At 43.2% G+C, this 26,174-nt stretch overlaps 1 protein-coding gene across 1 annotated transcript; it reads left to right on the top strand.

The window, feature by feature from the left end:
* The first annotated feature begins 543 nt into the window (after positions 1-543).
* LOC310835216 (thioredoxin-like) lies at positions 544-9,493 on the top strand. The gene is made up of 5 exons (XM_083720031.1): positions 544-648; positions 2,389-2,489; positions 7,167-7,226; positions 9,065-9,130; positions 9,367-9,493. The coding sequence occupies exons 1-5, from the start codon at positions 606-608 to the stop codon at positions 9,427-9,429; spliced, it is 333 nt and encodes a 110-aa protein (XP_083576157.1). The 5' UTR covers positions 544-605; the 3' UTR covers positions 9,430-9,493.
* The last annotated feature ends 16,681 nt before the right edge of the window (positions 9,494-26,174 follow it).

Consider the following 26,174-nt stretch of genomic DNA (forward strand, 5'->3'; position numbering starts at 1 on the left):
GCTTTAGATACCTATTGGGTCCATAAAATGCCATATAGCATATATTCAACACAAAAAACAGCGACAATTTGTTGTTGACAAAGGACAGCTGGACACATACAGTGGTACCTCAGGTTACATACACTTCAGGTTACATACGTTTCAGGTTACAGACTCAGCTAACCCAGAAATATTACCTCAGGTTAAGAACTGTGCTTCAGGATGAGAACAGAAATCGTGCTCCGGCGGCACGGTTGCAGCAGGAGGCCCCATTAGCCAAAGTGGTGCTTCAGATTAAGAACAGTTTCAGGTTAAGAATGGACCTCCGGAATGAATTAAGTACTTAACCCAAGGTACCACTGTAAAGGGCCCCATTACCTTCAGTAGCTTAGGGCCTCATCAAACTGAAATCTGGCCCTGAATGCAACCCGCTCTAGGCCTTCCCCAGTGACAGCTAGGAGCCCCTCCATGAAAGCCATGAGAAGTAATTGTGTAGCTGAATATTGAGAGGGTTTGAGCTGGCACACTTCTCTATGTCATAAAAGCATCCTGGCAACCTGATCTGACTTTGAATCACTTGCTGATGATAAAAATTGTGGGGGAGAAAATAGCTTGAAGAGGACCTAATGGAGGAATCTGCAGTGCTACCGAATATACGCAATCAGGCAAGTGTTTGAATTCATGCTACTATAGAATTAGCTTGACATCTCATTGAAAGCCAAGTAGATAACTGGAAGAAATTCAGCCAAAGCTTGTCAAATCTGCAGAAATTGATGAATAAGCATTTTTCCCTTCTCCTCCACCCTCACCCCCTTTCTGGACACGGTGATGGGTGAAACAGAATTATGCCTTTTAGCCATTTGCAAAGATGCTCATGATGTCAGATTGCTCAGTGCCTTGTAAAATGCTGAGCCTAGGGTTGCCATACATCCGGAATTTCGCTGACATATCCGGAATACTGCAGCTGCAAGCAGTGTCCGGGCAAAAATCGCCGAAACGTCAGGAAAAATCCAGGCGTATGGCAGCCCATGTCTTCTTTGCAATTTTGCAAAAAAATAAAAAAAATAAAAATACTCTGTCCGAATTTTCACTTTTTGAAATATGGCAACCCTAGCTGAGCCTGTATCTTTAGAGCTCAACAGGCAATCAGAGCCATGTCTTCTCAAAAGCAAATTCCCATTGAGTTCCGTGAAGCTTCCTGCGAGAAAAGTGGCTATAGGTTGCAGCCCTGATTCTTAGTCACTTAGCACGTCATCATAAGCAAGAGGTAAGTTTTTAAGAAAAGAAAAGAAAGAAAGAAAAGAATTACAATTTATCATTTTAAAATGTACTGGGTCTTGCTTTTGGTCCAATCATGACGGAGCACTTTTGCAGAAAACTCAACTCTGATTTTGGGTGAATTTTCTCCTGTATTGGGGCAACTTGGCAAAACAGTTCTCTTCATCTGTGTGCTTTAATTTGACATCTAATTCTTCTTTCTCTTTGACCATGGGTATTGGCCTAGGTTACATCCGGACAAACCTGATTTTTGAGCATTCATTCTGATGCACTGGCATAATATTTGTGAGGAAGTTAGATGACACCATCTAATTGCTGAGCATTCATTTTGATTTGCTGGTGAGGTGGTTATACAAAGTTACCCCACACTTTTCAGCATATTTCCCCCTCACTTTCTTTATCACAAAAAGTCTAATCTTTGGGTGAAGCAGTTGCACAAGGGCACTAAATCAGCTGTAGTTGCACAGCCTGAGTTTGCCGATGCGTGATTTAATCCTGACCCAAAATAGCCCCTTATCTATGATCCAGAGCTGACTCAGTCTTTACAAAGAGGGAAGTGATTATCGTATAGTCTTGGTTCAAAGAACAGTAAACAAAATAAAAAGTTGTACAATTGAAAATATCTGTGATAAAAGGCATAGTTTGGGGGTGATAAAAAATCATCCTCTTAAGAAACACAGAGATCAAATATCTGGGTGTATTTGTCACTCCTGCTATTTTAGGGGAAGGGAACCATTTTCAGTTCAAGAGGTCATGAGGAACATTTGGGGGGACTGAATGCCAGTGGAGAGGGGGCCCACCGACAAAAATGTGCAGCTGGTTACTTAAAGTCAGAGGTTTCCACACAAAAACACCCTTTCCATCCTCTACACAGGCAAGTAAGGAGAATTATCTCAGTTCAAGGTCACATCCCAGCCAGACTAAAATCACCTGAGGAGGTCATAGAACGGGACCAGTCAGGGGGAAGGGGTAACCTGGTGAAGGGGTATGGCCCTGGAGAGAGTCCTGAGGGCCAGATAAGAGAGCCCTAGAGGGTTACGGCCAGTCCCTGGTCCAGAGATTCCCCCTTCTTGTAGTTACGTGATTGGCTCATCTGCTGACGTCCTGTGCCCTTGCTTTCCAAACAGAAAGAATTCAACGATCTACTAAAGAATGCAGGACCCAAACTGGTGGTTGTTGACTTTTCAGCAAAATGGTGCGGGCCTTGCAAAATGATCCGTCCTTTGGTTCACGTAAGTAAGTCTCGTGTCGCCGTTACGGGCCCTTCCGCGGTGCAAGGAGAAAATGTGGTTCCGTTGCTGTACTGATTTTGCTTTGCAACTGGGCCGATTCTCCCTTGGGATCATTGAAGGCTGTCTTGCACCAGCTCACATCTGTCTAACTTGGTGCACTCCAGGGTCGCTGGTGCCTAAGTTCTTTCACATCACCTCTTACCTGTTTCATTTTAACACTGGAGATGACAGGGGTTGAATCTGGAATCTTCTTCTACCACTAAGCTATGGTCCTTTGCTATCGTCTATACCTCAGCATGCTTCCCATGTTGTCTCCATGTTGCTTCCTTCAAACCTCTGCTCAGAACACACCTTTCCTATGAAGTCTTTGGCTTATCTCTGAATCCTCAGCCCCAAACAAAAATAGAATTAGTTCCTCACTTTCATCCCTTGCCAACCTTGCCTCAACCTCTTATCGTTCCATCTATTGTTTCATTCTCCTCACCTCTCGGACTTTACACTGTGAGCTTCTTGGGAGAGAGATTTCACCAGAACCTGCCATAGCTACTTCTTGCTTCTCTCACAGCAATAGTGTTTATTTAAATCCTGTCATCAAGTCAATATTCTTTCTTTGTTTCTGCAAATATGTTATAAAAGGTTCCCACTCTTTTTCAAAGTCACTGTTGTCCTTTTCTCGTAGTCTGTCCGTCAGTTTTGCCAGTTCTGAATAATTCATCAATTTCTCTTGCCATTGTTCTTTTGTTGGAATTTCTCTAGTCTTCCAGTTTTGTGCTATCAGAATTCTCACCGCCGTAGTAGCATACATAATGTCCTCTTCTCTTTCAGCAGATCTTGACCTAAAATATCTAACAGGAAGGCTTCTGGTTGTTTAACAAATGTTATTTTCAACATTTTCTTCAATTCATTGTATATCATTTGTTATTGCTTACTCCTTTAACCTTGGCACCAGGAAGACCTCTCAGTGGGTGATGAGATACCTACAGGCACTCGAGGCAAGTCAGAAATATAGGCATCTGATATTATGAATCAGCCAAATTGCAGTTTAGGTGGAGAGCAAGTTGCTAATGTGTCTTCCCGGGAAAGTTCTAGAGATTGCAACAAAGGGCTTTTAGCAAAGCACTTAAAAAGTGAAAGGAGATATGGCGTTTGCTTGTTAATGAATCAAAGTCAAAGGTCCTTGGGTGATTCTGCTGAATGATTTAAAAGGCAGCTTCTAGAGAAGCATGTTCAGTAAGTCAGCCAAACGTTGCTGCGCATCTTCCTGGCCAAAACTGTCAGTTAAAGGATACAAACGGTGCCGGCTCACTCCATAGATCCCCAAGTCATTAAAAAGGCTGCCAAAACCCTCTTTAAACACAGACTCCCCAGGTGTCCCTATTTTCCAGGGACAGTCCCGGATTTACAGAAGCCGTCCGAGTTTCTGATTTGATCCCAGAATGTCCTGCATTTCCTTAAGATGTCCCTATTTTCATCAGAGAAATGTTGGAAGGTATGGTAGGATGTTCTGATTTTCTTTGGAGAAATGATGGAGGGTATGGAGTTATCTGATCCCTGAGCCATCTCATTAAAGCATTAAAAAAATGCTTAATGTTTTATTATGCTTTTATATATTTTGGAAGCCACCGAGAGTGGCTGGGGCAACCCAGTCAGATGAGGGGGGGTATAAGCATATGAGAGAGTGGATAACTCACTGCTGGAAGTGAAGCTACAAGGAACCAGGCAGAGGGCCTTCTTGGTAGTGGCACCCTCCTTGTGGAATGCCCTCCCCTCAAGGAGATAAAGAACACAACTTTTAGAAGACATCTGAAGGCAGCCCTGTTTCAGGAAGTTTCTGTTTGACATCTTATTATGTTTTTATATGTGCTGGAAGCTACCCAGAGTGGCTGAGACAAGCCAACCAGATGGGCAAAGTATAATAATAATAATAATAATAATAATAATAATAATAATAATACAGTAGGACATCTGTATTTTCATCCCAGAAATGTTGGTGGGCATGTAAACACCAACAATACAAGTCTAGGGTAAAGACAGGGGCGTGCAAGCACATGTTATCTGTGACATAGAGCTGCAACTTTAAAGCGATATCTTTGTGTCGAGATATTTTGCTTCCCCCACCCGCCCACCCTTCACAATATAGGATCCCTTACATCCATGTTGTGGGAACATCATGTTCTGATGTTTCCCCCAACCCATCAGAGCAAATTTAGGGGGCACGAGGGGCACACAAAGGGATGAGAGGGAAGGAGACGTGTCGCCTGCAACAGTGTAGTTGAATGCTGCCATTTGTTTTTTGTTTCAGTACCTTCTGCACTATTAAAAGTCACGGGAGCCCTGATCTCTTTTGCAAGATTCTGACACAAAGAGGCATTCCAGAACTTATCACTTTGCCCTTGAGCCAGTGAGAGAGAGGGAACAAAACCATCTTAGTCAATTTCCACTCACAAGGTCATGTGGTGGTGGAATGTCAGCTGGTCTCGGGAAAGATAATTTCATTATAGAAGAACCTACAAATGATGCCTGTCCCCTCCATGTGAAAAACTACGAATTGTCTGCCTCTTGTTTTCACTCCTGCTCACTGTTTGGCTCAAGTGTCTGTCTCCCTGTAAGTGCCATCCCATCCGTTCTCATTTGTTGCTTGGCAATGGTCTTAATCAAGCAAACACTAATAATGAAGGGTTTGAATTAAAATCTGTTTCCATTAAAAAAAAAATGTGAACGACAATACTTCATCTGTTTCAGACCTCATAACTTCACAGTATATGAAGTTGTCACCAGATGCATAGGATAAAAGGACTTCTGTGATGTAGATTAAAAGAGGTGGTAATGCTATCCAAAAAAAGGCCATTGCCCAATTCCCACATATGAACTCTGGTTCACCAACAGCACCTCCATCTTCTCAGGAATCAGCTTGTTTTGACACCTCACCACCTCCAGACAAAGGTCCAGAATCTGTCCAGCCATACCTGGTTCAGATGATGTAGAGACAGAGCAGAAAGTTATCAGTCTGTTGACAATACTGAGCCCCAAACTCTCAAATGACTCAACCTAGGGGCACATGAAACTAAGCATAATTACCTTGAATTTCTGCTTCACCTGCAAGAAAGAAGGGCATTTTCACTGGCCAGGTTTAATTTAAATCCATCAAACCTCCTTTGGGGAAGGTTCTCAGGCAGGGTGGAAGGAGAAAGAACTTGCCCATGTGACGACCACATGGTGGAAACCCTCACACATATGGTTTTCACTTGTAAACTATATGCTGATCTCCACCAGCAATTTCTAGATCAACTCTGTATTCCCAAATGGAAACCAGAGTCAGAGGTCATACATTTTCTATTACTAGGGAATGATCAGGAGCTCACCAAGTTAGTGGCTAAATATCTCTATTTGGGTTTTTTGTCATCGAAATACACTGCAGACGTCTGATCTCCCTGGAGACCAAGAGATGTGACGATAGACTGCAATGCCTCCTTTCTTTGAACAAATGTTTGTGCCACTGAGGAAGTGGTAATTTTGTACTGATTTGTTTCGGATGTTGTATGTGATGCCAATAAAAGGTATGATGTAGATGCCAACCAGCATAGTGGACAAGAGGGAACCATGTGGGGACCCCATAGCACAATGGGCCCTCAGTGCCATTTTCTGCAAGCAGTCCTGCACGTAGGAGTGCAACCACTGTGCCTCTGAGTCTCTACCTGCAGAGCCTCTTCAGAAGGATACCATGCGCCGATGGTCTCAAGCGCAGCTGAGTGTGCACTTCCCAAGGTTCTCTTATGATACAGGTCCTCAACCAGGGTGACTAAGGCTGTTTAAGTGCCAAACTGAGGCCTTTAGCCAGGTCGAAACGGGCAGAAATCAGAGGTGGGAAACCGGATTTGGTAGGAAGTGTACTTTCAAGGGGGCTTTGCTCAGGGGAAGCAGTTTAGATTGAATCCAAACCACTTCCTCCAAATGGAGAAGGCAAACTCCCTCAGCTGCCCTAGGATTATTAGTGTGGCCATTCCAGGGGGGCTCCCTGTCAGTCCTAATCAGAAAGCCCCCCTTGCCAAGGAACCTTAAGCTCCCAGTTGTCCCATACCTGTCCTCCACCTGATGTCACAAAGTTCCAGCCTCAGTTGATTCAGATGGTATTGAGATAGAGCGGAGTGTAATCATCCTGTTGACCATACTGAGCTCCAAGCTCCTGGTGTCACATCTGACATCAGGAGTGAGGTTTTTGGAGGTGTCAGTTTGTGCTGTAGGCTGATGTGTTTGCACAGCAGCGAGGAAAGAGAGGATTGCCCCAGCTTCCTAGACTGTCCTTCTTGTTCTGATCTGTGCTGCTATCCCTTCGGTGTTAGCCTGATACTCTTACGGTTACTCGCTCCCCACTTCCCTTCCTTCTTCATGCCTTCCTCTCGAGAGCAGACGTATTTTGGACCTCTCTTCTCTCAAGAAGCTAGAGCAAGCAAGTCTTATTGCTTCTCCACTCCATCAGATAGAATTAGGGATCTCTCCTATAAAACATGTCACGTTCCCCAGCTCTGGCCTAGATATATATATGAAAAAGATATCAATGTGCAATTATCTCTCAAACTGAAGGGCTTTTGAGCCAAAAAAAGAATGTTGTCGTGTTTTCAGGCCAGAACATTTGTCTGTGTCTGCTAACTAATAGATTTGTTTAATTTTGTTCTGTAGGAGTTGGCTGTTCGGTATGCAAATGTGCTATTCTGCATTGTTGATGTGGACTTGGCAGAGGTAAGCTACTAAAACCAGATGACGTCGAGAATTTCTGTTAGAGTGTAACTACAAAGCAAGACTTTCTAGATCAGGCCAGGGGTTTATTTAGTCCGGTATTGTTTTCAACAGGAGACTTTAAAACAGGGGTGGGTAACCTTTTTCTGCAATAAAGGCTCCCCTCTGCCAGGGGGTATATAATCATTTTCATAATTAAAACCCCCAACACAACAGCTATGTGACTTTTTTTTTTACTGATGGGTGACAGCTTTAGACCCCTAGTTATCAATAGACCATGTACACTTAGAAACTCATCTGTAAAGGACAGCAGGCAGGAAAATTAAACAAATAAGACTAGGGAGCGAAAAGCCAACCTTAATTATTTTGCTCTCTCTCTCTTTTTTAAGCATGTATGGAGAAGCGTAAATGCAGTTTTGAAATCTCTGAGCTGGAATAAAGTTACAATTGTCCATCTATATAGCCTAGCATTGTATCTCAGACTCAAAAAGATTCCAAACTGCCTATTTCCACCGATGCGCAGGCTTTCAGCAGCTATTCACATCACACCCCCCCCCCAAAAAAGTGTGCATTCATAGATAATGTCAAGTCTGGTTTGGCCCTTAGACTGTAAGCTCTCTGGGGCAGGAATTTGTTTCTCTCTCTCTTATACAGTGGTGCCTTGGTTTAAGAACACCTTAGTTTGTGAACAACTTGGATTAACAACGCTGCAAATCCGGAAGTAGGTGTTTTGGTTTGTGAACTTTGCCTTGGAAGCAGAACATGTTCTGCTTCCTGTTGAGTGTGTTCCATTTGTAAATTGAGTTTCCCACTAATCAGAGGCTTCCAGTTGAGTCTGTCGGCTCTTGAGTCCCGAACACTGACACAACACAGAGGTGATATTTGGAGCTTTTGTCTTCGATATTTTTTTGCATTTTTCTTTGTGTGGCTTTTTCATTTTTTTGACAGCGACTTGTTCTTTGTTTTATGGACTGACTTGTGACTGTGGCTTGTAACTTCGTTTTTGTGTCTAGTTTTTGTGACTGTGTGGAACCCAGTTCAGCTACTGGTTGATTGTGTGATTGCAGAAATTGATAAAAGCCCCCCAGCCAAACAATGACCATCAATCAGTGCACGTAAGGGAGGGAGGGAGAATTTAATTTTCATCATCTACAATACTGTTTTATTTATTTTATAGTACGGTACATTGATTATTACCTTCATTTTATGGATCAATGGTCTCGTTAGGTAGTAAAATTCATGTTAAATTGCTGTTTTGGGGGTTGTTTGTCTTCGTCTGGAACGGAGTAATCCATTTTCCATTACTTTCTATGAGAAAGCATGCCTTGGTTTAAGAACACTTTGGTTTAAGAACAGACTTCCGGAACAGATTAAGTTCGTAAACCAAGGTACCACTGTACTTTGTAAAGTTCAGCACATATAATAACAGTGGATGCGGGTGATAGTTGAGAGAAAACGATGTTGGGAAGAGTACCAGCCGGGGGAACCAAATGGCATCAAATGGTATCTGAACAATTCAAATGTTTAGCAAGAAGAATTCCTGTTCATTTAGGCAATCTGCTCAGATGCATTACTTCCAAATGGAGTATCAAAATTTAGGAAATGTGTGGTGCAGCACTGATATTTTTTTTTAAAAATTATTTATTAAAGTTTTAAAGGTTACAGAAAGAAAAAAAAAGAAAACACCAAAATTTAGGAAATGTGTGGTGCAGCACTGATAGATATGGTATAAAACACCATACTTTGCTTTCTCCGTTAGAGATACTTACAGAATGTCTAGCGTACCGTATTTTAATTAGTTCCTTGACCATATGGCATATTGTTCAATCTCTCATCCCTAGGATGTGGCTGACCTTTGCAATATCGTCGCCATGCCAACATTCCAGTTCTACATGAAAGGAGAAAAGGTATTTGTGGCCTAGAAACACGGTTTAGTGCTCTAAATTCTGGCCGGGGCTGCCCCTAATCTGCCAGATTCTGCCCTGGAATGAGCCATTCTGGGAAGGGAGCTACCAAAGAAATCCAGTCACCTAATCTCTGACCGGGAGGAGATGGGTGGCAAATCCCTGTGGGACCCGTTGCTTCTCCCAAATTCCTGGAGCTTCCATTGCTTTCATTTGCTTATTTTTTATTTCGGTCCTAGATTTTTGAAATCACCGGAGCTCGTCCCAAAAAACTGGAAGAGAAGATTAAAGAGTTGATGTGATCATTGGAGAAAGCTCCCATGTTATCAACACATATGCCAGTAGAATAAAATACCCAAGAGCCCATGGCCGTGTGCTATAGGTGCCCTCTTTCAGTGCATCTACATGGAACGGCAGTGGGCCAGGGAAAGCAAATATTTAGGATCACATGTGGTGGAAGGACAGCTTTGACGCCTTTGTTGTTCGGTTACTGCATAAAACTGGACTGCAACTGGGTGCCTTCCTGCCCAGTCTGGGGATTGGTGGTGGGACGACAGTGAGTGGTTAGAGGGGAAAGAGGGTGTTAGAATTCCTGCTCCATGATTGCAGTCATGGGATTGTTGTCTTTCACATGACAGTGTATGTTTTGACTCCACAGAGTGGGATGTGACGGAGACAGGAAGTTTGTGTTACTGTGTTCCATAAAGTGAGACTATTGTCCTTTGTTCTTTTCCTCTTTGCTGTCTGATGCTAGAGAGAGAGAGAGCCCTGTTGCAGTGCTCCGTGTGCGTTTATATGTAAATAAAGTAGATTAGCCAAAATGCTGAGTTGCTGAGGTCTGTCACACGCATGATGCGCAAACTCTGTGGATCCCTAAGTGTGCCGATGTCGGTTGGCATTGGTCGCTGTGATGTTTGGGCTGAAGAAAGCTCTTGAAGCTCCCGAACGATTGACCAGGAGGGAGGGAATGTGCCAGTCGGGCATATGTTTCTGTCAGGGTCCTACTCGAGTGTAGGCTGAGCTCCTGACAGAGGGAACATGCTGGGAACAGGAGGTGTCGGAAACTGAAAAGGTTACAGGGCTTAGTGAGCAGGTGGCACAGGACTTCGTGGCTGCTATGATGACCAACATGTCACCAGCCCAACGTTTGTGGCTGGACACACCCTGGACATCCTTTTCTCTCTCCCTCTCTTTTTAAAAGTTTTTATTTATACTTTTCAAATGTATACATTTCCTTAATTTTACAATCATTTTAACATTTCAAAGTTTGACTTTGTGCCCCCCCTTTCTGCGGTTCCTTAAATTCATTTTTTAATATCTTCTGCATATCCAAATTCATTTAATTTGCTCATTTAATTATCTACTTTAAATATATAACTTACTTAACTATTGTTGTATGTTATGCTTATTGTATGTTATGTTCACGTTTAATGAGGGTGGATTTCTGTATGGGGGGGTGGGGGGGGTTATGTTATGTTGTAAATAAAATTCCCAATATATATACTCTTATAAAACTGCAGGTTATTACAATAACCTTACCAATGTTTTTATCTCTTTGCAATTTATCTGTAAATATTCAATAAACAATTTCCATTCGTTTATAAAAAGTTTGATTTCTTATTCTTCCAGTAAGCTTCGCCATTTCTGCATATTCCATAAGTTTTTGTATCCATTCCTCCTTTGTTGGGACTTCTGCCTCTTTCCATTTTGGGGCGAGTAGCATTCTTGCTGCTGTAGTAGCATACATAAATAAATTTCTATACAATTCAGGTAGTTCTGTCCCTATAATTCCCAAAAGAGAAGCTTCTGATTGCTGTTTTTTTACAAAGGTTATTTTGAACATCCTTTTCAATTCATTATATATCATTTCCCAGTAAGCCTTAACCCTACTACATTCTTTTCTCAACTAGGCAAGAACAGGGTGATTAGAAAGTGAGGAATGGTGACACCAGTCCTTTTATCAGAGTCAGATCTCTTCCTACTGAGATTTCGGTTTTCAGCACCCTTTCCCCTCCACAGAGGATGGTCTGCCCTTCCAAGGCTGAGAGATCCAATGGGTTTCCAAATGGCTCTGGGGGATTTTCTGGCTGATATGACTGGCGCTCCTTTAAAAGCCTTGGCCGACCTCTGGAACATGAGAATGATTCCGGCCGTTGAGACGATTGCCCCCCGAGTGCCCTGTCCCATTTGGTGGTGCCTGCAAGGCTCCCTGCCATATTCTAGAGCTCAGGGAAAGAAAACAAGCATGAGAGGTCAGGAGAGTGGAAGCACGAGAACGGGGCCTTTTCTGTGGTGGCTGCCCATTTGTGGAATGCTCTCCTCACGGAGGCTCGCTTGGCACCTTCATTATACATCTTTAGGTACCAGGCAAAAACAGGCCTTGGGCTGATTAACGTTCTATGGCCTTTTAAATGTGTTTCGGAGGGGCTGTTGGTTTGTTTTTGTTTTCTAGTGTAGTTTTGTGTTCTCGTTTTGTATTTTTATGTTGTGAACTGCCCTGTGATTTTTGGAAGAAGGGCAAAAGACAAAATTTAATAAATAGTAATTATAATATGTAACAAAGACTGTGGAGCGCTGCCCTGTTGAGGCACCTAATCATAAGCCTGCATTTTTATCAAAGCTTATATATTGCAATCAAGGCTTGTATTTAAAAATGAGCTTAAAAAAGGATTTTCAAATGTTTCATGCCAGGCAGAAAGAACCTTGGCAAGAGGTTTTTCTCCTAAGACAAGGGGGCCCCATTGATTTATAGTAGAAAAACAATTCTCAAAGTCATAAAAAGGGAGAATTACATATGCTGCCCTTGCAGACTGAGAAAACACAATTAAAGGCAAGGGTAAATAGTAAAATAATACCAATGTGCCTCCCAGTAAAATGAGCCAGATCTTCTTTCTAAGGTTGAAAGGCCAAGAGCAGTGAAAAAGGCAACTGGCTTGGCTAGAAGAAAAGAGAGCATTTTTGGGAAATCTTTTAAAGCTGTTTTTTACTGAGTTCCTTTTTACTTTACAAAGGCTTTATTCTTTTAAAAGGCTACCTATGATAAGTGAATGAAATATATTAGCTTAAATACATTGGCTTAAATGTAATTATGCAAAGGATTTAAGGAATGCTAGATTCTTATTTCATATGGTTGTAAGAGTTGTATTTATCCTGAAATTAAGTCAGCCACCAGTCTAGCCCCCCTGCTAGACAGAAGACGCCATCCAAGCACTCTTGATATATAGTTGTCAGGCATTTGTTTAGAAACCTTAAATGAAGGAAATCTTTCAATGTTGATGTGAACTCAAGATCCTTGACATCTGCTGAACATAAAAATGTAAGATTAAACATTTGTTTTAGAAGGCAATAGGGCAAGGAGGGCAAGAGGTGAGCTGGTAATTAAGATTCCATGTAAGATATATTATTACTTATTTGTCACATATATAGCTCTTTGTCTCCCTTATAAGGGCAAGGAAGTGGGTGTATCTTTTGTGGGTGTATCTTTTGTGATTGGTTCTACCAAACAGCCAATAGGAATTTCAACCAGGCTGATTGGACAGAGGCAGCCACAGGAGGAGCAAAGGGGGCTGGATTAAGGGAATATAAGTGCTGGCCAGGATGGCAAGAGGCCAGGCCAGAGCTTGGTAACCATATACCACTGAGCCTCTCATTTATTTGTCTGACAAATAAATTATTATTTTAATTTCTCTATTGCTGCGTTGAATATTTCATTCCAGCTAAGCGTTAACCACAAGCAGGGTGCTACACTGTGATCTTCAGATTAAGGGCAGGAGACAAATTTAATAAATGGTAGTAGTAATAAAATGGAAGTAGTAATACATCCCAGTAGTGATGTATGGAAGTGAGAGCTGCACCATAAAGAAGGCTGATCGCGGAAGAATTGATGCTTTTGAATTATGGTGCTGGAGGAGACTCTTGAGAGTCCCATGGACTGCAAGAAGATCAAACCTCTCCATTCTGAAGGAAATCAGCCCTGAGTGCTCACTGGAAGGACAGATCGTGAAGCTGAGGCTCCAGTACTTTGGCCACCTCATGAGAAGAGAAGACTCCCTGGAAAAGACCCTGATTTTGGGGAAGATGGAGGGCACAAGGAGAAGGGGACGAAGAGGACGAGATGGTTGGATAGTGTTCTCGAAGCTACCAGCATGAGTTTGACCAAACTGTGGGAGGCAGTGGGAGACAGGAGTGCCTGGCATGCTTTGGTCCATGGGGTCACGAAGAGTCAGACATGACTAAATGACTAAACAACAACAAGAAGTAGTAATAAATAACAAAGACCATGGAGCTCTGTCTGCAGTGAACTTGACTCACCATTGACTGAGACCTCACATTAAATGACAGCACCATGCCTTTGTGTGTGAGCTCAGTCCCACTATCGCCATGAGCTAGCTGCACATGCAACAGTAGTAAAGAATTAATCTTATTTGCATGCCATCATCTATTTGCATATACATGAACGAGCATGTGCCGTTTGACATCTTGCATGCACATCTGTGCATCTGACTTGAGTTTGCTGTTGTCTAATGGAAATATTTCAGTGATGCTTTGAATCACCATGAAGACAAAAAAAAATTGCTTCTATTTCTGTGACTCTGTTTTTAAGCAGAAATCTGATCTTCGCACAATGTGGATGCTCCAAATGTCACAATAAAATAGAAGCTTTGCAAACAATTGAGGAAGATAAGAAACGGCTTATCCATTTAAGGCCAAAGAGATTGCGGAATATTTTGTGTGTGTCTACTCTCTCCCAAGAGGAAATAGTCCCTGTAAGAAACTTTACTGGCAGAATTGAAACATGAAAAAAAATATGTGGCATGCATGTTCTTGCAATGCAGGCCAAATCTGCAAATGTGTTATCAGATATGGGGCAGGTGGAGACCCAGCTGCCCAAAAATGCATAGCGAAGTTGCTTGCCTGGTGTCAACAGGCAAAGAATTCCAACATGTGTATTTATGGTCCTGCATCATGTCAATGGGGAGACTGTCGGACATCTGTATGCAGCCGATGTCAGGGTTAGGGAATCTGTGCCTCTCCAAACATGGTTGGACTACAAATACCATCATCCCTGGCCATGCTGGCTGGGTTTGATGGTAGTTGGAGTCCATCAAGCTCCCCTTCCCTGACCTTGACTGTTATGCACTGAGCTGAATCCTAGAGCAATAGGATCCAGAATGCAGCAGTCTGATTGGTCTGCTGGAGCCACCCAATCCAGCTCCAGGTGGAAGTGAATCAGTGACCTCATTGGCCTGCAGGAGCAGCCAATAAGGCTCCTGGATGAAGTGAATCAGCAACCTGATTGGCCTACAGGAGCAGCCCAGAATTAGCCAATCACGCGGGACCCATGTGTAAATAATGTATATATAGCTAGACATTTTGAGGAAAGTTTCATTCATTGCTACTACGAGCTGAATAAAGAGCATGAAATTCACACTCGACTCCGAGTATATTTCATTCACCTTAATTCAGCTGGGGGATGAAAACTTACACCAATGGAAAATTTAGATTCTGATGAGGAATTTCAAGGAGAAGAAAGAAGGCCGTGGATTGCAGATGTTCTGGGAATGATTACCAGATATACAAATGTCTGAGGTTAATAGCAGACTGTTGCTAATAGCAGGGCATGGCAAAGCTGAATGAGCAAAAGTAGGGTGGAGTAGAGTCATAGAAAGCTTTCATTAGTAGATTCGTGTAAGCCACTTACACGTGAGCGTTCTAAAGAGAGACGAGGATATACGTATGATATAACTAACCAAGTTCTTTACCTCACTGCCAATTTACAGCCAATGGTTGAATATTCTATAGCAAACTCCCTAACCTGGGACTCTTGACATGTTTTTGATGCTGGCAGACAAGGAGCGAAGACTGGTTCTTAGCAGGGGGATAAGTTGCTGTTTTTTAACTGCCCTGTATATCTCCTGGCCTGACTCTGCCTTGCCTGTGTGGACTCTGCAAACCAACTTCATTCAAATAATTTGAGCCATTGCCGATTGTTGTGTATTGAGTCAAAGGATTTTATATCTGTATTATTATTGTCTGTATTTGCATTAGGGTAAAGTGACTGCCTTTTGGTTCCAGAGGGTACAGCTACTATTGGTTCATTTAAGCTGCTGTATTTGGATCCTCTGTCTTATTGGTTGCCTCCAAAAGGCAGGACTGTGTTTGCCTGATATTGTTCCCTCCAAAATGTATCCTTTCTAGCTTGTTCCCTTTCCCTATAAATGTAGCTCTCCCCTCCTCAGGTCTCAGTCTTGTTTGCTTTAATAAAGAAGTGTTACTAGAGAACTCTCTCCAGCATATGATGTCAAGAGAGCTGAAATCACAAACCCCACGTCACAAGAACGATAATCTCAGGGAGAGGTGTATGGAACCCTTTGTAAAGTAAAAACAAAAACAAAACTGCAATTCCCAGGATTTGTGGAGGGGGCGAAGAAGAAGAAGAAGAAGAAGAAGAAGAAGAAGAAGAAGAAGAAGAAGAAGAAGAAGAAGAAGAAGAAGAAGAAGATTATTTATACCCCACCCACCTGACTGTGTTTCCCCAGCCACTCTGGGCGGCTCCCAACAGAATATTAAAAACACAATAAAACATCAAACATTAAAAACTACCCTAAATGCTTCGGTGAAGTTGTGTTCTGTTTCCAGACAGCTCCTGTCCCAGCTTCCCACTTCAAGACGGGAGGAATATGCCATACCACAAATCATAAATATTAACCAAGTCACACTTCCACCACCTCTTGACTTATTACTAAAGCAATCAATCAACCTGATTGCAGACAAGCTGCAGCCTTGGTGGGGCTCAGCCACGTGACTATTTTGAGTATGCAGTTTGCCGGTGCCAAATGTATTGTGTGTCTCCCATTAGAACAGGGCGAGGCTTAGAATGCGCCGTTTGCTCACGCATCGACAGCAGCGTCCAACACCCACGTAGCAGAAATGTGCAAGACCGCACCATATCAGCTATTAGACAATCGCATCCCCTGTGGGCTACATAGGTAATTGAACACCAAGGCTCAGCCCAGAGTCCTTCCTACAAATGTCAAGAGCCTTTTAACCACCTCCCCTACCCCACAACACAGGACACGGGTGGCGCTGTGGATTAAACCACAGAGCCTAGGGCTTGCCGATCAGAAGATCAGCAGTTCGAATCCCCACCACAGGGTGAGCTCCCGTTGCTCGATCCCTGCTCCTGCCAACCTAGCAGTTCAAAAGCACGTCAAAGTGCAAGTAGATAAATAGGTACCGCTCCAGTGGGAAGGTAAACGGTGTTTCCATGCGCTGCTCTGGTTTGCCAGAAGCGGCTTAGTCATGCTGGCCACATGCCCCGGAAGCTGTATGCCGGCTCCCTCGGCCAATAAAGTGAGATGAGCACCGCAACCCCAGAGTCGGTCACAACTGGACCTAATGGTCAGGGGTCCCTTTACCTTTTTACTACCCCACAACACACACAAATATGAACATCAGAGGCCCTGTCCGAGTTGATATTTTATTCACCTCAGCTGTTTCGGTTCTTCCTGAGGGCTCATCCATGCTTTGGAGTCGGTAACTGTGGTTGCGCAATAAGGAATTGGGGGGGGGGTGTACAGAGCTATAGAGAGTCTTTGCCTCACTTTTCACCTTGATTTGGTTATATATTGGTTGGTGACAGATAAAAATGGTGAGATAGCTGTGGGGACTTTCTGAACAGTTGCTCCCATGTATAGATGCGGCCCCCCAACTCCCTTATAAGCCCAGACTCTGTGCCCCCACTCAGTCTTGCCCAGGCCTTGAAAATCTTGTAATAAACAATTGTCATATGCATGGTTCCTGAAATATACTTGGAGTCCTGTAGTGATTTCATGCTCTTTATTGCAGCTTGTAAAACAGTGATTGAATTGACCCCCAAACCTCAGGCTTTTATATACATTATTTACACAATGAGTCCCATCTGATTAGCTGATTCTGCTTCCCTCCTGGAGCCTGATTGTTGTTTTCCTGCAGGCCAATCAGTTGTTGCATTCTAGGATCCTACTTGCCTGTTGTTCTAGGATCCAAGCTTAGTACATAAATATAAATAATAATAAATAAAATTTTGATGTTGTATAAATCTTTGATTTTTCTTTTCATTTCTTTTTTCCCATTTTTGTTTGTTTTTCCAATTTTTCTTGCTTTTAAACACAGTGGTGCCCCGCAAGACGAATGCATCGCAAGACGAAAAACTCGCTAGACAAAAGAGTTTTCCGTCTTTTGAGGCGCTTCGCAAGACAAATTTCCCTATGGGCTTGCTTCGCAAGACGAAACATCTTGTGAGTTCTTGCGAGTTTTTTCCCTCCCCCCCCCTTTTTCTAAGCCGCTAAGTCGCTAATAGCGCTAAGCCGTTAAGCCGCTAATAGCCGTGCTTCGCAAGATGAAAAAACCGCAAGACGAAGAGACTCGCGGAACAGATTAATTTCGTCTTGCGAGGCACCACTGTAGTGGTGATTTTTTCTTTCTGTACTTAACCTTGTTATACTTACCTTCGTTGTATGTTTGTATGTTTGTATTTTAAATCAATAAAGATTTATTTAAAAAACCAAAAGACCAAAGCAAATCTGCAACCTTGCCATTATCAGCACCACATTCTAACCAACTGAGCCAAGCAGCTGAATGGTCCTAGGAGCACACCTTGAAAAGCGCTCTCTGTAACAGAGGGAGCCCCTTTGATGTTTCTGCAGAGGGGAAAGTTCTCCTACAAATGGAGCACTTTCCCCTCCGCAGAGAAAGAAGTTTGGATTCCGATTTTGGAGTCCAGAACTGAGAGAAGATGGCGTCTGCCACCAGAGAAGGACTTTTGGATTGATTTGGCATAAATACCAGCGTGTGAGGACATACTGCAAATAAAAAACTTACCAGCTGCAAAAGAAAAAGAAAAAAAAAGTTCACACAGAAGCATATTATTGCTCACTTCAGCTCGCCTGTGGAAACAACTCAGAGGCTATGAAAGAAAAAAGGATAACAGCAGGAAGTTTTAAAGAAGGAACTATTGGAAACTCAAGGCAGTAGAACCATAAGATGATTGGACCCCACTGAACTTGAAGAATGGGAAGCCCCAACAAAAAATTATAATTTGGCAAAATATTTGGACTTTATGATATGTATTTGTATAATTTGGAATATTTAATGTGATTTGATTGGATTGCTAAAATGGAAAACTTAATAAAAATTATTCTTAAAAAAAAGAAAGAGAAAGAAGTTTGGATTTCAAGCACTTCCACCAGACCTTTGAAATCAAAGGTCTTCCCTTGGAGGGAAAGAAATATTAATAATCATAATAATAATCATAATAATATAGTGGTACCTCTGGATATGAACGGGATCCGTTCCGGAGCCTTGTTTGCATCCTGAAGTAAACGCAACCCGCGTCTGCGCATTCCGTTACTTCCGGATCGCCGTGGAGCACAACCCGAAAGCGCTCAACCCGAAGCAACTTCAACCCAAGGTATGACTGTAATGTTCCAGAGGAAGCAGTCTTGAGGAAGCTCTTTTAATCTGGAAAGCTCAGTTGGTTAAGAATGTGGTCTGATAATTACAGTGGTACCTCGGGTTACATACGCTTCAGGTTACATATGCTTCAGGTTACACACTCCACTAACCCAGAAATAGTGCTTCAGGTTAAGAACTTTGCTTCAGGATGAGAACAGAAATCTTGCTGTGGCGGCGCGGCAGCAGCAGGAGGTCCCATTAGCTAAACTCGTGCTTCAGGTTAAGAACAGTTTCAGGTTAAGTACAGACCTCCAGAACGAATTAAGTTCTTAACTCGAGGTACCACTGTACGTACAAAATTGCAGGTTCAATCCCCATATGGAACAATGGAGGGGTCATTTAGCCCAGGGGTAGGCAACCTAAGGCCCAGGGGCCGGATGCAGCCCAATCGCCTTCTCGTGGACGGTCCGGGAATCAGCATGTTTTTACATGAGTAGAATGTGTGCTTTTATTTAAAATGCATCTCTGGGTTATTTGTGGGGCATAAGAATTCATTCATTTTTTTCCCTTCAAAATATAGTCCAGCCCATCACATGGTCTGAGGCACAGTGGACTGGCCCACAGCTGAAAACGTTTGCTGACCACTGATTTAGTCCAGCCCCCTTCAACACAGGAATAAGCAGCTGTCTCTTACGGGGATCAAACCTGCAACCTTGGTGTTATCTCTGCTGGCTAAAGGCTCTTCAATCCAGCACAGGATCCCATCAATGAAAGGGGGGAGATTTTCGCTGATTTCCCTCTCCCTTATAGTCCCCAGCACCATCCCCCATACTGTTCCAAATGCCCCCCAACCCTCTGGACCAGATTTGGTGGGGGGGAGCTGCCAGATACAGAGGAAAAACCAGTGGAAATTGCCTCTCCGTCCCACTGACGGCAGCCTCTGTTGAATCAAAGAGCTTTCCGTTGTTCAACTGACACCACGAGATACAATTCAATATTTATGGCTCCGCTATCAAGAAGAAATATCTATTTGTTTTCTTGGTACAGCATGTTCTCGCGTTCTCTGTGCATTCTAATCAATACTGGAGACAGGCTAGGAATAACTGCCGTGGTGCAGTGTCCAAGAAAAAATTCTCCGTTTCTTTCACAGTCCCAGAGTACATCTCTGGAATCAGGGCTGGCCTAAATCCCATTTGACCCCTGGAGCAGAAAACCCAAATGCACACACTTTACAAAATAGTAAGAGAGAGACAATGTGGTGCTGCCAGGAAGCTCCCTGTGTGGTCTTGGGTCAGTCACAGTCTCTCTGAGTGGCCTACCTCACAAGGTTGTTGTGAGAGAAAATCTGAGAGGGGGAGAAATGTGTGTGCCATTTTGAGCTCCCTGCAGAGAATGGGGGATATTAATATAACAAATAAATGAATAACCAATTAGCCGACAACTTGCTGCCTCTAAATCGTGCTCGAAATGAGATGCATAGAGCAGTCTACTTTGCCTAACGTTGAGGCTGGATCAGGGCTGGATTTAGGTTTGATGAGGCCCTAAGCTACTTCTAATGGGGCCCTTTATATGTCCAGCTGTCCTTTGTCAACAACAAATTGTCCCTGTTTTTTGTGTTGAATATATGCTATATGGTAATTTATGGACCTAACAGGTCTCTAAAGCCATTTGCACATGTTGCCAGTCCGTGCAGAATGTAGGCACCCTATATATAGAAATCAGCAAACCAATTATATTTTAGTGAGCCTACACAACACAAAACATTGTTGCTGTACAGTATGTAGGTTTTATTTTATCTGTTTTTTATCTTATATTTTGGAAATGTACATCCAGTTTTTTTCCTTTAATTTTTTTGGAGGCCCCCAAGAGAGTGGGGCCCTAAGCTATAGTAAATCTAGCACTGGGCTGGATCTCCTCAAGGTTCCCTGACCCCAATGCACAAAAATGCAGCCTTTATATACAAGCCCTCCAAGTGTCTCTATTTTCCAGCGACAGATTTACAGAAGCTGTCCCAGTTTGTCCCAGAATGTCCTGCATTTCCTTAGGACATCCCTATTTTCATCGGATAAATGTTGGAGGGCATGGAGTTATGCAACTTTTAATGTTTGATTATGCATTTATAATGTTTTTATTTATGTTGGCTGGGGCCACCTAGTCAGATGGGTGGGGTATAAATACTAAAATTATTATTATTATTATTATTATTATTATTATGGAATAGGATGTCCCTAGTTTTATCAGAGAAACGTTGAAGGGCATGTCACATGACAAGTGGATATCAGTTATTGCCTTTGACTTGCTTCTCAAGGGGCGATGACAAATTGGTATCGCCACAAATGAACTTTAGTCATTCCAAGCTGTTTAACGCACAAAACAGTTAAATTCTTCCAAGTTAAGTTGGCTCAACTGAAGTCAATATGGCCAAAGGCACTGAACTGAAGGACTCCATTTTCAATGCTGTGCATTTAACCTACTGTTACATATGGTAAAGACAAGCATGTCGTTCCTTGAGAAACTTTGGGTGTTTTTTTGCTTGGCAAGCATTTTTTCTTCTTCTAATTAGTCCAGACACAAGACTCATTAGCGATGCTCTTTTGGGAGAGAGACTGCTTGCATTATGATTGTTATCATTCTTTTGACGATGCTACAAAACGCAGTGATTTGCCATTGTCGGGACTGAAGGTGTGCCAGAAACTATTATGGTTAAAAACAAGGCGGGCAATTCGAATTGCCACAGGGCTGAAACATCTCCCTTATGAGGAAAGGCTGAAAGTGTTTGAGGCTTTTTTTTAGTTTAGACAAAAAGACAAAGATGGCTGTATATAAAATTACGAATAGTGTTGAGAAAGCCAAACTAGGTCATGGGAGGTCTATTGAATTGCATGGTGTGTGGGTGTGGGTGTGTGGGTGTGTGGGTGGGTGTGGGTGTGGGTGTGTGTGTGTGTGTGTGTGAGAGAGAGAGAGAGAGAGAGAGGGAGGGAGAGAGAGAGAGAGAGAGAACAATAATTTATTACTTATACCCCGCGCATCTGGCTGGGCCTCCCCAGCCACTCTGGGCGGCTTCCAACCGAATATTAAAAACACAATAAAACCTCAAACATTAAAACCTTTCCTAAACAGGGCTGCCTTCAGATGTCTTCTAAAAGTCAGATAGTTATTTATTTCCTTGACATCCGATGGGAGGGCGTTCCACAGGGCGGGCACCACTACTGAGAAGGCCCTCTGCCTGGTTCCCTGTAACCTCATTTCTCGCAGGGAGGGAACCACCAGAAGGCCCTCGGGGCTGGACCTCAGTGTCCAGGCTGAGTGATGGGGGTGGAGACGCTCCTTCAGGTATACTGGGCTGAGGCCATTTAGGGCTTTAAAGGTCAGCACCAAGACTTTGAATTGTGCTTGGAAACATACTGGGAGCCAATGTAGGTCTTTCAGGATTGGTGTTATATGGCCTTGGTGGCTGCTCCCAGTCACCAGTCTGGCTGCCGCCTTCTGGAGAGAAAAAACCATGCTGTAAGAGCAGCCTGGATTATGCATCTGCACATGCAAATTTCACACTTTAAAAGAAGAAAAAAGGCTACCTATATTCAGTGCTACCTTGGGTTACAGATGCTTCAGGTTACAGATGCTTCAGGTTACAGACTCCGCTAACCTAGAAATAGTACCTCGGGTTAAGAACTTTGCTTCAGGATGAGAACAGAAATTGCACAGTGGCAGTGCGGTGGTAACGGGAGGCCCCATTAGCTAAAGTGGTACCTCGGGTTAAGAACAGTTTCAGGTTAAGAACGGACCTCCAGAATGAATTAAGTTCTTAACCCGAGGTACCACTGTACTAGGAGGAATTCAGTGTCACGCTAAGCTTATCGTTGCATCATCGCAAGTGTTTTGGCTGAATGGATCCCAATCTTTCATCCTCCTCCTCCTTCCGAGCAGCCCTTGCTCAAAAATTCTCTTTTCCTCTCACTTCAAACACACACACCCCATCACCTTGGCAACATCATCTTCCCCAGGCCAAAGGATTCCTCAGCCCAGTTTGTCAACAAATTTGCGATTCGCTTGGCCAGCCAGGCTGGTTTGCATAAGCCAGTCGAGGGATTCCTTGTCTGGAACAGTTCTGCAGCTTGTAAAGGGAAAGGGAAAGGGAAAGGGACCCCTGACCATTAGGTCCAGTCGTGACCGACTCTGGGGTTGCAGCGCTCATCTCGCTTTATTGGCCGAGGAAACCGGCGCACAGCTTCCGGGTCATGTGGCCAGCATGACTAAGCCGCTTCTGGCGAACCAGAGCAGCGCACGGAAACGCCGTTTACCTTCCCGCTGGAGTGGTACCGATTTATCTACTTGCACTTTGATGTGCTTTTGAACTGCTAGGTTGGCAGGAGCAGGGACCGAGCAACAGGAGCTCACCCCCTCGCGGGTATCCGAACCGCCGATGTTCTGATCAGCAAGTCATAGGCTATGTGGTTTAACCCACAGTGCCAAGCTTGTACTTTCACCCAAATCCTAATTAATCAAAATCCTACCATTTATTAATTTATAGGGTGGGGGGTCCCCCCATAATCTATAACAATCTATAACATAATCTATCACAAGAAGCTTTACTATAGCAGCAGCCCTAAGAACACCTAGTAACAGAAATCCAACCCAGAATTTTCAACAGTGCTCGGCAACAGCTTTCCAAGAATTCAGGCATGGAATTTTTTCCAGCTCTAACTGGTGATACTGGGGGTTGAACTTGGGACATAAAACTGTAATCTGCTCCCCCTCCCCTTTTTAAAAAATAACAATGTCAGGGAATAAACCCAAATGAACTCAAGGTTACTTTTTTCTGGGTAGGCAGACACGAGATGGTGCTGTAAAGTCTTCCTCAACCCTGTGAAACTTCCTTCCAGGTTCAGAGCAGCAGGGAAAACAAGTTCACTGCTTGCTAAGATTGTGATCGATTTATTTTTGTAAAAAGAAAAAAAACCAACAGCATATACATAACTAGGAGGAGGAGGCTTGTAAGAGTGGCTGTTGCTTTGCTAAAGTAATTGTTGGCAACAGCAGCTGGAAAAGAGGAAGGGACATATGGTCTGGTTTTTTTAAGAAAAACAAAACAAAATAAACTCCACCCACTAGTTCCCAGCAGCCGGTGGTTCTAATCAAAATGTTAACTTTCCTGTGTAATGAAATTCCAACTGCAAGTACTAGAAATAGCAGCATTAGTGTAGCCTTTTCCAGTAAGCAGCTGATTTGCAACCCTAGCAATGAAAGTGAGTCAGGAAAGGGGAGGGCAAGGCATGTGAGTTTTGGGTGTGGATTGTGTGCTCATATACTTCCTGCTCATCATTACACAGCAGTTTCTTTCCCCCCTCCAGCATAAAAGTACCATGAGTGGGAAGCAGAAGATGGTGTAATGCGATTAGAATCCAGATCCCCCTTCTCCGAGGCAAGCAGGCGTCTTTAAATTTGGATGGGAAACAAGATTCTTAATCTGAAATCTCCAAATGGAAAAGAAAAGAAAAACTGGACAGAGAAGAATGAATTCCTTCTGCATCTGCTTTCAATGTTCCTGGAGCAATTCGTATTTTAAATTGTATTACACCAAGCGCCTCAGGCTGCCTTTTGCTTCCTTTCTCAATGTTTACATGAGGGATGGAAGGGGTTTGTATTTGCCAGGGCACCCTAGACCTGCAAAGACTTGCCAGGCCAGTGGCAACTCTGTTATTACTAACAAAACCAGTTGATTAAAATATAAGTTAGAATACAGTTTAAAATGCAGCTTAAAATGCAGTCTTGTTTTAGTGGTAGCCTATAGATCAAAGCCATAAGGGGAGAAAACATCAAATTATTATTATTACTACTATTATTATGTTTTAAATGTGTATACCGGCCTTCATCTGCAGGCCACAGGGTGGTTCACGGCATTAAAAAAACACAACATGCATAAGAAAAACAAAACAAACCCGTAAAGGTAAAGGACCCATGGACAGTTAAGTTCAGTCAAAGGCGACTATGGGGTTGTGGCACTCATCTCGCTTTCAGGCCGAGGAGCCGGTGTTTGTCCATAAACAGCTTTCCAGGTCATGTGGCCAGCATGACTAAATCAATTCTGTCGCAGCTGGACACCATGATGGAATCCAGAGCACATGGAAATGCCATTTACCTTCCCACCACAGTGGTACCTATTTATCTACTTGCACTGGCATGCTTTCAAACTGCTAGGTCAGCAGGAGCTGGGACAGAGCAATGGGAGCTCACCCCGTCGCGGGGATTCAAACTGCCGACCTTTTGATCAGCAAGCCCAAGAGGCTCTGTGATTTAGACCACAGCAGCACCCGCTATGCAGCAGCCAAGAAAGACAGAAGCATGAAGAGAGAATCCTTCCTTTGCACATCCCTTCTCTTTTAGGGGTCTCGCTGAGGGTGCTTCGCTTGGAGAGACTCCCCAAATCCTGCTGCCAGCACCGATTTGCATACATTCAAGAGCACATTTCACTTTTTTGTTAATTTAAGCTTGTTGGGAAGTTTTCTTTGCCTTTTTCCAGTATGCTTGTGCACAAGGCTTTTTTTTCCCCAGCCAGAACTCACCGAAACTCAGTTCTGGCACCTCTCAGGTGGGCTTTGTTGCCATTCTGAGAGAACAAGGGAGAAGTTCAATGTGAGATCCAACACCTTTTTTCTAGAAAAAGAGCACTGCTTGGGCACTCATCTGTGTTTGGGTGCGCACACACTTTATATTACGATTTCTGAAGTTCAGTAATGCAGAAGAGAATCTGGTTTAGCTACATCTGGGGTGAGTAACCTTTCGCCCAAGGACTACATTCTGGTAGTGGCTGGAGCCAGAGCAAAAGTGGGTGGAGCAATGAATGCAAATTTCACCACTCTACCTGTAGGCTTGTACAGACAAGTGCACATGTCTCTAGCTTCCATCCAAATAAGGAAGAGATAGTATCAGAGTTCAAGGTCCCATTTCAACCAAACAGAAACACTCGGGGAGGGGGGTCCTGGAGAGCGTCCTGAGGGTCAGACAAGAGAGTGATCATCTCCCTGGTCCTGAATGGGGTAACTGTGCCCCTGAAGGACCAGGTGCGCAGCCTGGGAGTCATTTTGGACTCACAGCTGTCCATGGAGGTGCAGGTTAATTCTTTGTCCAGGGCGGCTTGCAGGAAACACATGTGACTAGGCTCCACAGAAAAGTGTTAATAAACAAAAGATTAGGCCAAGAATTTATTTATTCAGACCGAGTTAAGAAAAGAGGAGTGGTGATATATGCAAAAGAGAGCCTGTCACCGAAATTTTTATTTAAAGATGAGCAAGGAAGAATTCTGGCAATTGAGATACAAAATCAAGGAGAAAAGTTTTTGATATTAGGAATTTATGCACCAAATGAGGGGAAATCGGAATTTTATAAGAAGCTGCATGAGATAATGCTGGACTATCTGAACTATGACAACATCATTTTGATGGGAGATATGAATGGGGTGCCATCAACCAACATGGACAAGTCACATAGTCAAAATGTAACAAAAGATGGCAGACTACCTAAAACATTCTTTGAACTGACTGACAATATGGACTTGATTGACATTTGGAGAACAAAAAAACCCCTGGGAAGAGAAGGAACATTCTTTTCTGAA

This window comes from Podarcis gaigeae (genome assembly GCF_964106915.1).
Source record: "Podarcis gaigeae genome assembly, chromosome: 17".
In the NCBI taxonomy this organism is placed as follows: domain Eukaryota; kingdom Metazoa; phylum Chordata; class Lepidosauria; order Squamata; family Lacertidae; genus Podarcis; species Podarcis gaigeae.

Coding starts and splice junctions, on each gene's coding strand:
- LOC310835216 (XM_083720031.1), top strand. CDS start 606: ATGGAGGAATCTGCAGTGCTACCGAATATACGCAATCAGGCAA. Junction 649..2,388: donor GAATATACGCAATCAGGCAA/GTGTTTGAATTC, acceptor CCAAACAGAAAG/AATTCAACGATCTACTAAAG. Junction 7,227..9,064: donor TTGATGTGGACTTGGCAGAG/GTAAGCTACTAA, acceptor TCTCATCCCTAG/GATGTGGCTGACCTTTGCAA.